General features: G+C 36.6%; 1 protein-coding gene across 1 annotated transcript; it reads right to left on the bottom strand.

Moving 5' to 3' along the window:
* Positions 1–92: 92 nt before the first annotated feature.
* On the bottom strand, positions 93–8,104 carry LOC103133188 (COPII coat assembly protein sec16-like; the record flags this gene model as incomplete). Its single annotated transcript, XM_007544960.2, has 22 exons — positions 7,912–8,104; positions 7,662–7,727; positions 6,410–6,475; positions 4,903–4,944; positions 4,491–4,526; positions 4,346–4,399; positions 3,396–4,262; positions 3,219–3,320; positions 3,000–3,122; positions 2,504–2,563; positions 1,811–1,870; positions 1,665–1,700; positions 1,519–1,581; positions 1,394–1,444; positions 1,251–1,319; positions 1,098–1,163; positions 925–1,014; positions 742–801; positions 575–628; positions 420–485; positions 290–343; positions 93–193 (listed from the first exon to the last, which is right to left on the bottom strand). Coding segments are annotated over exons 1-22 (2,207 nt in total), but the record flags the coding sequence as incomplete, so codon positions are not given.
* Between the last annotated feature and the right edge of the window lie 3,183 nt (positions 8,105–11,287).

Genomic DNA, 11,287 nt, shown 5'->3' with positions numbered 1-11,287 from the left:
CACTGCAAGAACTGTAAACTGTGGAAAACTGACTAACTGTATCAAACTATGCTGTCTCAAGTCAGCATCCTATCTACAGTCGTATCAGATACAGTTTGTGCAGGTTGTTGTTGTTGAAACTGAAATAGCTCTCTACCTGGAGGTTGTCACGAGGTGTGTAGCCATGTGCTCCACATTCTTCAACAGATTTGTCCTGTGAGGGTGAAAACATCCCAAACATGTTCAGATATCCTCATTCCATAAACATGGCATTCACAAACAGTTAACCAGCCACAAGTCCCCGTTGTACCTTTGAGCCCTTGCGAGACGTATAACCATGAGCTCCTTTTGGTTCATCGTGTGGCTGTTGAAAACAAAGAAGTTGAAATGAGGTGGGGTTTTTCCATTTTGTTTTAATTTGAGAAGTATCAGATGTTTACCTTTTCTAATGATATGGCAAATCCTCTTTGTGGCACAAACTTGATTTTCACCTTGCTATTCCTCCTCTGGAGGAAAACAGATTAGGTTTAGAACAGGTTCTATTTTCATGTGATCAGAAATGTGTTTCTGAGTAACGAGGGAAAAATCTAACAACCTGCCGATGGCCACCTTTCTCCCCATCTTCATAATCTTCGTCCAACACTGAGTCCTGAGAAATAGTTCAAGTTTATACATTAATACATTTAATTATGAATCCATGTTGGGTTGAAAACCTGACCTGCTGCTTTTCCACATTTAACTTGAAGAATGGAGGTTGCTTACCGCCGACTGTCGACGTACAATGGTGTTTTGCCTCTTGCTGCTTTTCTTATGGTCACCGTCCTGTTGGAGAGGATTCAAGAACTCCCTCATACATTCAAACATCACTTTGCTTTTAAAGAAGAATTGTAAGGAAAGCTGGAGTTAAATCTCTTAGAAAATCTCCTGCAATCTTCTTTAAGCTACCTTTGAAGGTGAATGCTTGTCGTTGTACGTAGAGGAAGCATCGGAGGCTCTCCGAAACAGGTGACTGACTTTGGCCTTTGTAGATTTTTTCTAGAGGCATTAAGTATGTTATAAGATAAATTTGTCAACCGTATTTATAGCCAGACTTTTCACTGTTGGAAAACAAAACATACTTTATAGTCCAAACTATAATGATCTTCATCATCTCCTGTAGAAATATAGTCATTGGAACCAAACTCCTGCAAAACAAAAGCCAAATAACCTGCATAAAGACCTGCTAGTATAAAACAACAACTGCTGGTTTTACAACATGTGACGATCTCTACCTTGGGAGTTTTTTGTCGGCTGGGCAGCATGTTGCTCTTTCCCTCCATGGAATCATCTGAATACTTGTCCTGCATTGTCAATGTTACCATTTTAGTAAAACAAGGCAAAACAATTAAACATTTCTTTATTAGATCAGATTTACCTTTGAGCTTCTTCTGGACAGCAGTGACATTCGCAGTTTCCTGTCCTTTTTCTGGAAAATGTTCAGAGTTTAGCTGAAGCTGCAGGTACAGCAGGAGAACATGCAGGAAGGAGGAGAGGTTCTACCTTAACGTAACCAAAGGTACCATCAGGATCTTCACTGCTTCCTCCATCTGACTCCATCTTGGCCTAAAAACAGGCAGCAGTCTTCAGCTGATTTTCTATGACTTAAAAATCAGCAAAGTTTAACAGAGGAAACTGAACTGACTGACCTTCATCGACTCTCTTCGTAGCTTAAATGTTCCAGACTTTGAGAAGTCAGACAGAAGAACAAGTTAAAATTCAAAGTTTCAAGGAATTAAATTTGACCCCGTTGTAAAAGACAAATAAAGAAAAACATTTAGATTTGTTTTCTTACTGGCTTAAAATCTGGATCCAGCTCAGGACTGTCCTCAGGCCAATCCTCCACACAGTGTTCCTGATTTTTAGAAGGGAAAAATGTTTACATTTTGCTTCAACTTCATAAAACAGATCAGCACATATTTCTTTCAAAGCGATTTATTTATTCATTGGCATCAGATTTTTTTTCTGGTAGGACACTTGTGAAAAAGCTCTATGGTCACATTCATACAGCCTCTGATTTGATTCTGTGACCGACACGGTGGAGATGTCAAAGATCGTCCCAAACAATTAGAAACTGATTATGTCACAAAAGTTATGATGCTTTTTTAAATGTCAAAAGAGGCTTTCATTGCATTACAGCACAGGAGAGTGATTAAAAAACACATGTGAGTATGCCCGTAAAACATTCAGGTTTTAAGGGCATACTCACATTTATCATCATGCACATAGTTCAGACTTTAACCCTTGGCACAAAAACTTACTAAGAATAAATCTGGTTTTTAACTTTTTTTGCTTTTTCTGTTGTACCGTCACCCTACTGACCTCTGACCCCCAAACCCAGGTATCAAGCGTGTCTCAAACATGAGATTAAATTTTTCCAATCTAAACAGAGCATCATATCTTTCATTCTGATCAAAATCTGCACAACATTTAACAGACTGAAAATTTCAGCTTTACAGTTGGAAACATTTTTCTAGGTGAAACTCACCTGTCCAATCAGGAGGACATCCTCAAACACAAAGTTCTCAGGTTCCAATGGTTTGCTCTCCTGTAAAACAAATATATTAAACATCCATGTTGAACAATTTTCTATCTGGTATAAAAAACAAACAAACAAAAAAAAATTAGAAAAAAAATGAGATGAGCACTCAAATTAAATATCAATAAGAAGCAGAAGATAACTTTGCATGGCTACATTTCTACTGCCCAGACATGATTGACAAGTCTGCCACTGGTTTATGAAAGAAGTTACAATATACACTAAAAACTGCATTCACTATGAGAAAGAAAAAGAAAAAAAAACAGTCCCAGAGTTAGGCAGACATTAGTCACAAATTATATGCAGAGATGTAGATTGCTGGTTTTCTCTTCAATTTTGGTTTTGCAGTTCTTTCTCTGTATAAAAACAGAAAATACAGATTCTATGTCTGTCTAACAATAGAGATATCCCATTTGAACACCACATTACAAATCACACTTCATACCGGTTTCTTTGGTTTGTGGGGAAGGACTGGTTTAGGAAGAGGTTTGAGGACTGGTTTAGGTGGAGGTTTTGGCGGTTCTGGCTTAGCAGTGTGCGCTTCAGGTACTTCTGGTTCCAGTTTAGTCTAAGAGTTTAGAGGAGACAAGGAGTTTATACAGTCACAAGTGTCCTCATTGATGGAGTTCAACATCAGAAAATCATCTGCGTTTTTGAGGCTTACAGAGTGTGCTGGGGGTGGAGGTCTCTCTGGTGCTGGTGGCTTCTCTGCTTTGGGGCGTCGAGTTCGAGGAACGGGTCTCGGTGGCCGTTTGAAAGTTTGCACCTGTACAACGTATGAAATGACTTTATAGAAACCTTAAAGTGTTTAGTCTTGTCGTTTGGAACAAGAGTTACATACGTGAGTGATGTCAGCTGGAGAAATGCTGGGCGAGGAGGACAAACTGCTGGCCTGGCTGAAGGAGGTTGGCTCAAGAAATTTCTCTTTGCTTCCCTGAGGCGTCGTGAAAAGATCTCTTGGTTTGATCTGAGGCTTTCGTGGAACAGCTGGAGGAACTTTTGGTGGAGTTTTCTTTACTAGACCTGTTGACTCTGGTGTGTCTAACTTGAACTCAGATGGGCGATTGGTTAAAGGAGAAGAGGACATTGTCTTGGAGGGAGTTGGACCAAAAGGATCATCCAAACTGGGAACGTTGAATAAATTCCTTGGGAGCGGACTTGGGAATGGATCCACCGGATTTGTAGGCAATGAAAATACGTCAAACCCTTCCTTAAAAGACTTGTTATCGTCTGTGTTGGGTGCATTGTCTTGGGTGTCATTCACTTGGAAGAGGTCCTCACCGTTCCTTGAAAACAAATCTGCTTCTGAGGCCAAAGTTTTATAAAATGGGTTTGGTGCCACGGCTTGTGGAGAGCGGCTCAAATCTTTCCCTTTGTTAGATGAGCCAAACAAAGCATTCACGTCATCTGTGACAATGTCTGAGCCATTTCTCTGTATGGGTTTAGAGAACTTTTGTGTTTGAACCAAATCATGAAAATCCCCATTGGCAGTGTCATTGAGCCTCAGAGAGGACAGTCTGAAGAGCTCGTCCTTAGGGTCGTACCTCTGAGGCACGTTAAGATGTTCAGACAACATAGCTCCATTTTCCGTGGCTTTAATTCCATAACCAAGTTCCTGAGGTGAGCCTAGGAATTTCATAGTGGGTACAGAGATGGAATCGTCTGCTTGTACTGAAGCCTCCATTCCATTAGTGTTGCTAGTTGATTCCTAATGGCAGAACACAACTTCATTTGGAATGTGTTCAGTAAAAGTCAATGTTATCAATAAGCAGAGATCTGTAACATACATACCTTGTAATATGGATAAAAAGGGTTCTCTGTGATCAAATCTGCAGAGTTTTCATTCTATTTGGAGTAACAAGAATTCAATATTAATAAATAAATAAAACCTAGTTAAAGCTGCACAGCTGCGAGAAACAGTCATTCAAAAACAAACCTGAAGGCTTGACGGAAAGTCTTCTTGGACTTCATTCTGAAAAATGACAAAAACTGAGTCCTGCTTTTGCATCATGAATCATCAATTTAAACCGTGACAGGAACCAGTGCCTAGTGTGTCTAAGTGTTTAAGTGTCTAGTCAATTTGCACGCAATCACAACAAGAATGACGTTACTGAACAGAACTTTCTAGTCAGACAACAATGTGACAGAGACACACCTACAACTGAAGCTTTAAAGACAAAAAAACTTCTAGGTAGATAGCAAAACCAAACAGGAGCACAAATCAACCAGTTCCATACCAGGTCATTATCCTCAGCCGTTCTATTGATCTAAAACAGCTACTTATGGTGCTTAAACTGCAACATTATCAAGGATAAGCACATCCAGGGATCAACTTTTTTTTATCTCACCTGTTCAAAGTGCTGGTTGTCCGTATCTGACCACTCACCTCTCTGTGGAGCAAAAGTTACAGATATCAACAAACATCCATGGGTGGGAAGAAAGGAAAGAAGCATGCTGCTTTTGTTGCGTGATGAAAACATGGAATGTAGCAGCACCTGATGGAGGTCATTTCTTTTTTAAAAACTTCTTCCTGCTTGAACTACTCTAAAAATCTCCACAGTAGCTTCTGATTTGTCGACATCCTTTTTCTGGTATTCAAAGGAAACAACACCCCAGACAGTAAAGATATCAGGGTATCTGCAGGTTTCAGCAAGACAAATTTCAAACAGAAACAAAACTATGAATAAAGAGGATGATTGGGGGATCCTGCTAGCTTGTAAGGGCTGGCAACAAAAGTGAGCCACTGGCAAAAAAAAAAAAACAAACTACGTCTTCCAGCCATTTGGTGACACATTTGTATTCACCGAGGGTAGACGAATAACAAAATTAGCCAACTAGCTAGCAAGGGTGTATTAGCAGCTAGTTACCAACCAAATTTAAGACCTGTGATTGGCATGTTTAAGGCCACATTACAGTTTGTTTTATTTTAATTTCAGATACGTGAATTCAACACTTCCACAGAGTTGTCTTAAACTCCAAATCCCAGCATGTAACCACTTGTGTTTTACCATCTATGGAGGATTAATTTAGTTTTAAGTATTTCTTATACTTTTTTATAATAATGTTGTAGTTTTCTTTGTTTTGTATACTTTTGTTCTTAGCCAAAGAAACTGAGTTCCTATCATTATTTAACAACCTGTTTAGCTTCAGGAAGAACAGGAAATTTTCATTTAAGATCACCAAAAAGTTTATTTCTGGACACTTAAATGAGGTTTTTTCTTGAAACTAAGGGATTCGTTCCTCAGTTTACTTGAGATGTGAGCTGTCAGTGGGTCACTACACCTCCCTGACTACTCTAAAGAAGAAAAATAAAATAAATTTTATCCCACCTCCTCTTAAATTAAGCCAAAATTATCAGCTCTCCATCATCACACTACAGTTTCAGTGCATTATAGCCAAACATCAACACTTTAACCTGGTTTGTCCAAAAAAAAAAAAAAAATGTTCCAAAATGTGTTCAGGCGTCACTTTTCAAAACCCAAGACAAACAGGTTAAATCCCTCAGGCCATTTTAAACTACACTTCTTGTAAAAGTTTTGTAATTCATAATAACATTTAACCTTTGACCTGAAAATGTTAAAATGCAGCTCACAGGTTTTCACGCTTTCTGAGCACAAACCTACCATACAAAGACTAAAATGTCAACCATTTCCAAAGTATGAAGACTGATTCTGATATACCTGGAGACGTTTATCCTCTTGGCTCATGATTATAGAAAGAGAGAACTTTGCTGCTAATTGTTGTTTAAAGCTAAAGAAGCTGAAATGTTTCTCAGTTTTTAAGTTTCTAAGTCAACAAAGTTCACATGCACCTCAGTAATTCCAATTTTGATTGTATATTTGTGCAACCACTTACATTGTAGTGATGATTAGGGGAGCCACGAGAAGCCATTTTCAGCATATTTTGTAGAGTTGCAACATTCTGCAGAGACAAACCATTGCTTCACTAATAATGCATACATTTAGCTTCCCTCATGATTAAATCAGACATGTTAAACTATGGTAAGGGTGTACAAATTGGTTATTTTTACGATTCAACTTGCAAACATAAATATCAGCAAAGATCAGAAAATCAGTATTTGATACACTGCCAGCTTTTCCAAGTTTCCCCACCTTCAAAAAAATGAAGAAGAGTAAAAATAAAGTATCAAAATAATAATAATAATAATAATAATAATAGTAAATCTGACTCTAGGATTTTTAAACGATTAATTAATTTTTCACGTTTATATAAATGTTCGTTTCCAAAAATAGTTCGACCGGCTTGTGATTTGGCATGCTCTAAAACAGAACGGAAACAATGCTAAAAACAAAACGAACATCAAGAACCTGAAAAACTAGACTGCAGAACTGAAACTGTGACATGAAAATACCCAAAATCTTGTAAACAGAAGACTGCATTCAAGCATCTTACACTGAATTGCTGTTGTTGTCTTTAGCATATTTACAGGGGAATTTAAAGAAGAAATCAACTAAAGTTCACAGTGAATTGACTGGTGATATTTCTGCAACGCCAAGTCTGTGATTTTAGTCTCTTTTAGACAATGGGATAGAGAAAGTTTGGAAATGCAGACATCATTCTACAACCTACTTATTCCAAAATGCAAAGAAACATGTAATTATCCAACCACGAACCAAAAATATAATACTCTACAACATGGAGAATTCTGTTCTATGCAAATAAATGAGACATCTGTTCATATGTACAGTCATAACGTAGTAAATTCAGAAACTTTAATATTCAATACACCTGCTATTTTACAGAGGAACTTGCTTTCATTGCTGATGTCAGAGATTAGAAGCATTGTTTTCAATGCAGAAGGAATTCAAAACAGTTGCCATGACAATCTTGGTTTGGCATTACAGTTTGCTTGTCAGGAGAAATGATACAGACAATGATACCTAGAGTGCTACCAGTGCAAGGAAAAAAAAAAAAATCAGCATTGCCCATCTGAAAATTTAAGTTTTTCCTGCGCAGTAATTTTCCAAAATATGATACAGGTAAAATACAATATTTTAGAAAACGGTGGAATTACTTAATGTCATACTTTGGAACCAACAAACATTTTACACATAAAAGCATATTTGTAGCAGAAAACAAGACTCACAGGTCGACTCCCGAGTGAAGTTGGTGCTGCTGCTCCTCCATGTTCAACCACTTCAACACCATTTTCCTTTATTGATTTTTTAAAATAAAACAAAAAAGCACAATTACAAATTAAATGTAAGTGAAAAATGCCCGTTTTCCTAAAGAAGCTAAGCTTTTCACAAATATGAATCAGTTTACCAGTAACACAGCCTATTTTTTTCTTTTTCCCAATAGATATTTTAATTAAAAAAAAGAAAAAGAAAACTTACCACAGCCGTTTCTCCTCTCATGTTCTTCCTGAAGTTATTTTAACACAATATTTTTGTTCCTAGAACATAATATTTTCCCACAGTTGTGCGTTATTCCACGAAAAAACAGAATCCTCTTGTATTAACACACATCACTGCCTTCCGCACCGCTTTGGTTTTTAATTGCCTCTCTGCTGGAAGTACCTGCTCCAGGGTGGATGTACGAAGCAATTAAACTTCCGGTTGCTAGGTTTTTCAAAATAAAATTCTTCTCGAATTTCCTCAGCCTAAAAATACGGTTTCGTTTTAACAGGAAATATATTTACTGTTAACTAGGTTTGTTTTGCTGAAAAGTATGACGGAATAAAACGTGAACTTTTACCGCAAATCACAATTTATTATAAATCATGAAACAAGAGGCATTGTTGAGAAGATATTTGGCTAACACATATTAGCTTTGTTAATGAACTGTCAAGGTTCAATGTGAAGTACAAAATATTTTGTGGTTGAATTTGACTCCAAACAATGTGTATGGTTTCTCATAACTGAAACATATTAAAATGATAATAGATACTTTTTAGGTGGCTTTTCCGGATGGACACAATTTATGTGCCCTATTCATAGAAGAAAAATTTTACTATTGCAGCTTACAGAACGTTAATATTCAGGTATATACATGAACAGGTATTAATGCAGGTGTGGTTGTACAACCCCTAGACGGTGGATACATGTTGTAAAAAAAAAAAGTACTATAACATTAGAATTTTTAGATACTTCAGTATTATTGATTCAGAAAAATCCAAAAATATTATAACTAACCTCTTATAGACTTATATTTATATAAATACAATGTCTACAAAAACATGTAATAATAATAATAATAATAATAATAATAATAATAATAATTCAATATTTGGGTCCTTCCTGTTGTCTGGCCCAGCAAAAATCATAAATACAAAAGCATTAGTTAAGGTAATACAAATAAGTTTAAGGCAACTCTTTCACTTATGAGTGAGGCCACAAATCTGCTTATCAAGCCACATGCACTACATGAAAAGTATTTTGTGAAATTAAATACTTTTTATGTTAAGACACAAATAAACACAAGTTTTTTTTTTCCCCAACACAACATTTGCATCACTAAAAATATGCATCCGAAAGTATTCGTTCAGATAGTACATTATTTTGAAATACAGATCTGGGTTGCTTCCGCTTTCAATGCTGCTGTAGGCTGACGGCAGCACGCTGCGGTTTACCTTTCATCCGAAGCGCAGCCTCCTCGAAGCGGACAGACCGGTCGTCCTCTCCCCGCTGAACCGGATGGAGTGGTCCGGGTGTGTTATCCTGAAGCTCGCTGCTGACAGATGATGTCATTGCTTGAATTGTTTTAGTTCCCACGGTCCCTCCCAAACTTTTAGAAGCTTAAGACATTTTGCTAAATAACAATGATGCAGGAGATTTCCCAGCTCTACGTCAAAAGAATCACTTTGTGGCATCTTTGCGTCACTCAAACTCTTACAACTGGAAACATCTAGCAGAAGATGTGGGTTATGGTGAAATGTATCTAAAACCTTTTGCCAGGCATATTCTGTATTTAGTGGTTCACAAACGTTTTTCATAACAAGCATCGCATCTAAATGTCACGTTTTCCAAACACCACCTTCTTGACATTTTTTTTTTCAAACAATGACTCAACAGGAACGATGGGAAACAACATTCCAGCAAAGTTCACAGAAGTTTGGAGTGCAAAACACAAAAAGATTCTCACCAACTTTGATCTGAATATCCAGTATGTCTGCCTTTGCATAGACAATTTTGTAATAGCCGCAGTAAAAAGAAAATATTTATTTTCAATGTTACATCATATGTGCATACATAATTCATCTGCTTGGTCAATTAAAATCAATAACATTGTCTGACCAGAAAAGACTAATTTCTTTATTGCAAAAGGAAACATTTTATGTAATATACAGACGCATCTTGTCCTGTATTTTTTTAGATGTCATAATCTATTTACTGTCACATAGATGAATGTTATGATGGTGTCCTTTTGCTGACTGATTTTTATTTATGATTTTGTCATTATACATACACACCCAGTGGTTTTGATTGTTGAAATTTGTTGAAATGGGAGTTGTTGAAATTTTCTCAACTTCTTTATTTTTCCAGCAGTTCCTTCTTACAGCAAAGATTAATTTGTTTGAACAAAACCAACGTTTTAGCTATTGGTGTTAATCACCACAGTTATTAATTTTTCTTGCTAATAATTAAGACAGATATTGGCTGGAAGTACCACTAGTGGCAGCCCAAGTGCCACATATGGTACTCGGACAAAGAACCACTGAATCACGACCATTATTGTTCCAGGACAAACTAAGTGACATTTCCGATTGTACAAAATAGAGACACTGATAATGTCCACATGGTGGCACTGTGTTCATTTTCATTGCTTTGCTGCTGTAGACGGAGACGTTTTTGTAACCGTCACTGGTTTTGTTTCTTCGCAAAGTCAAAGAATTGAGTCACTATTTGCTTATGCTTTGGCCCGATTCTAATTGTTCACAATGACATAGAGGTGATTATGCATTCTTCAGTCCTGATTTTGAAATAAGGGGCTCTAAGAAAAGCAACACACAAATTTCTGTTTTGACGTATCAAGTAAGCAAATTGCCAAGAAAACAGAACTAAATCCCATGTTAAAACCACTTATTCCTGTCTGGGGAAAAACGAATTTGCCAGGACATGCTGAGATGTTTACTGAGCTTGATCTGGTGATTTTATGTCATGTGAAAACCCCCCAGAAGAACAACAACATAAATTCCAGAAAGTCTACGTTCGGAGTCACACAGGCAAAGCACGGTGCTGCAATTGTCAAGTCATTGTTGTTTCACATTTTTGATTCTTTGTCTATCCTGATTACCACCAGTGAAAGACTAAAGTCTGGATCCTGGCGACAGCCTGACTCAGTGCCCTGTTGATCGTGGTGGTTCTAGTTTCAAACTGTGTCTTGTTTGAAAATTTATGAAATCATCTTAAAAATGCTTAACATCATTAACAACTTATTGCATTTTGTCTTTAAAAGTACATAATAATAAAATTAATCATTTTAAAAATAATTGTTTTTAAAACATTCATTTATATGTATATAAAAACAAAATGTTTACTCGTATTTTATTACCTTTACGTGTTATAACCACCAAAAATGATAAAATTGAAGGTTATATTCTTTTTGTTAGCTTAATATACATCATTTCTTTCTGATGGCTATCAGTATTCATTTCCCTCATCTTTTTTATTTTATTTTAAAATGATGGAATTAAAAAAAAAAGAACACATTAAAAACAGACATATTAGTGTTCATGTTATTTAAAGGGCACTCAATATTAAGCCTCCAATC

The sequence above is a fragment of the Poecilia formosa genome, unplaced genomic scaffold (assembly GCF_000485575.1).
Source record: "Poecilia formosa unplaced genomic scaffold, Poecilia_formosa-5.1.2 Scaffold2349, whole genome shotgun sequence".
Lineage (NCBI taxonomy): Eukaryota > Metazoa > Chordata > Actinopteri > Cyprinodontiformes > Poeciliidae > Poecilia > Poecilia formosa.
The sequence above is the reverse complement of the archived record's forward strand: the minus strand, read 5'-3'. Positions and strand labels throughout refer to the sequence as shown.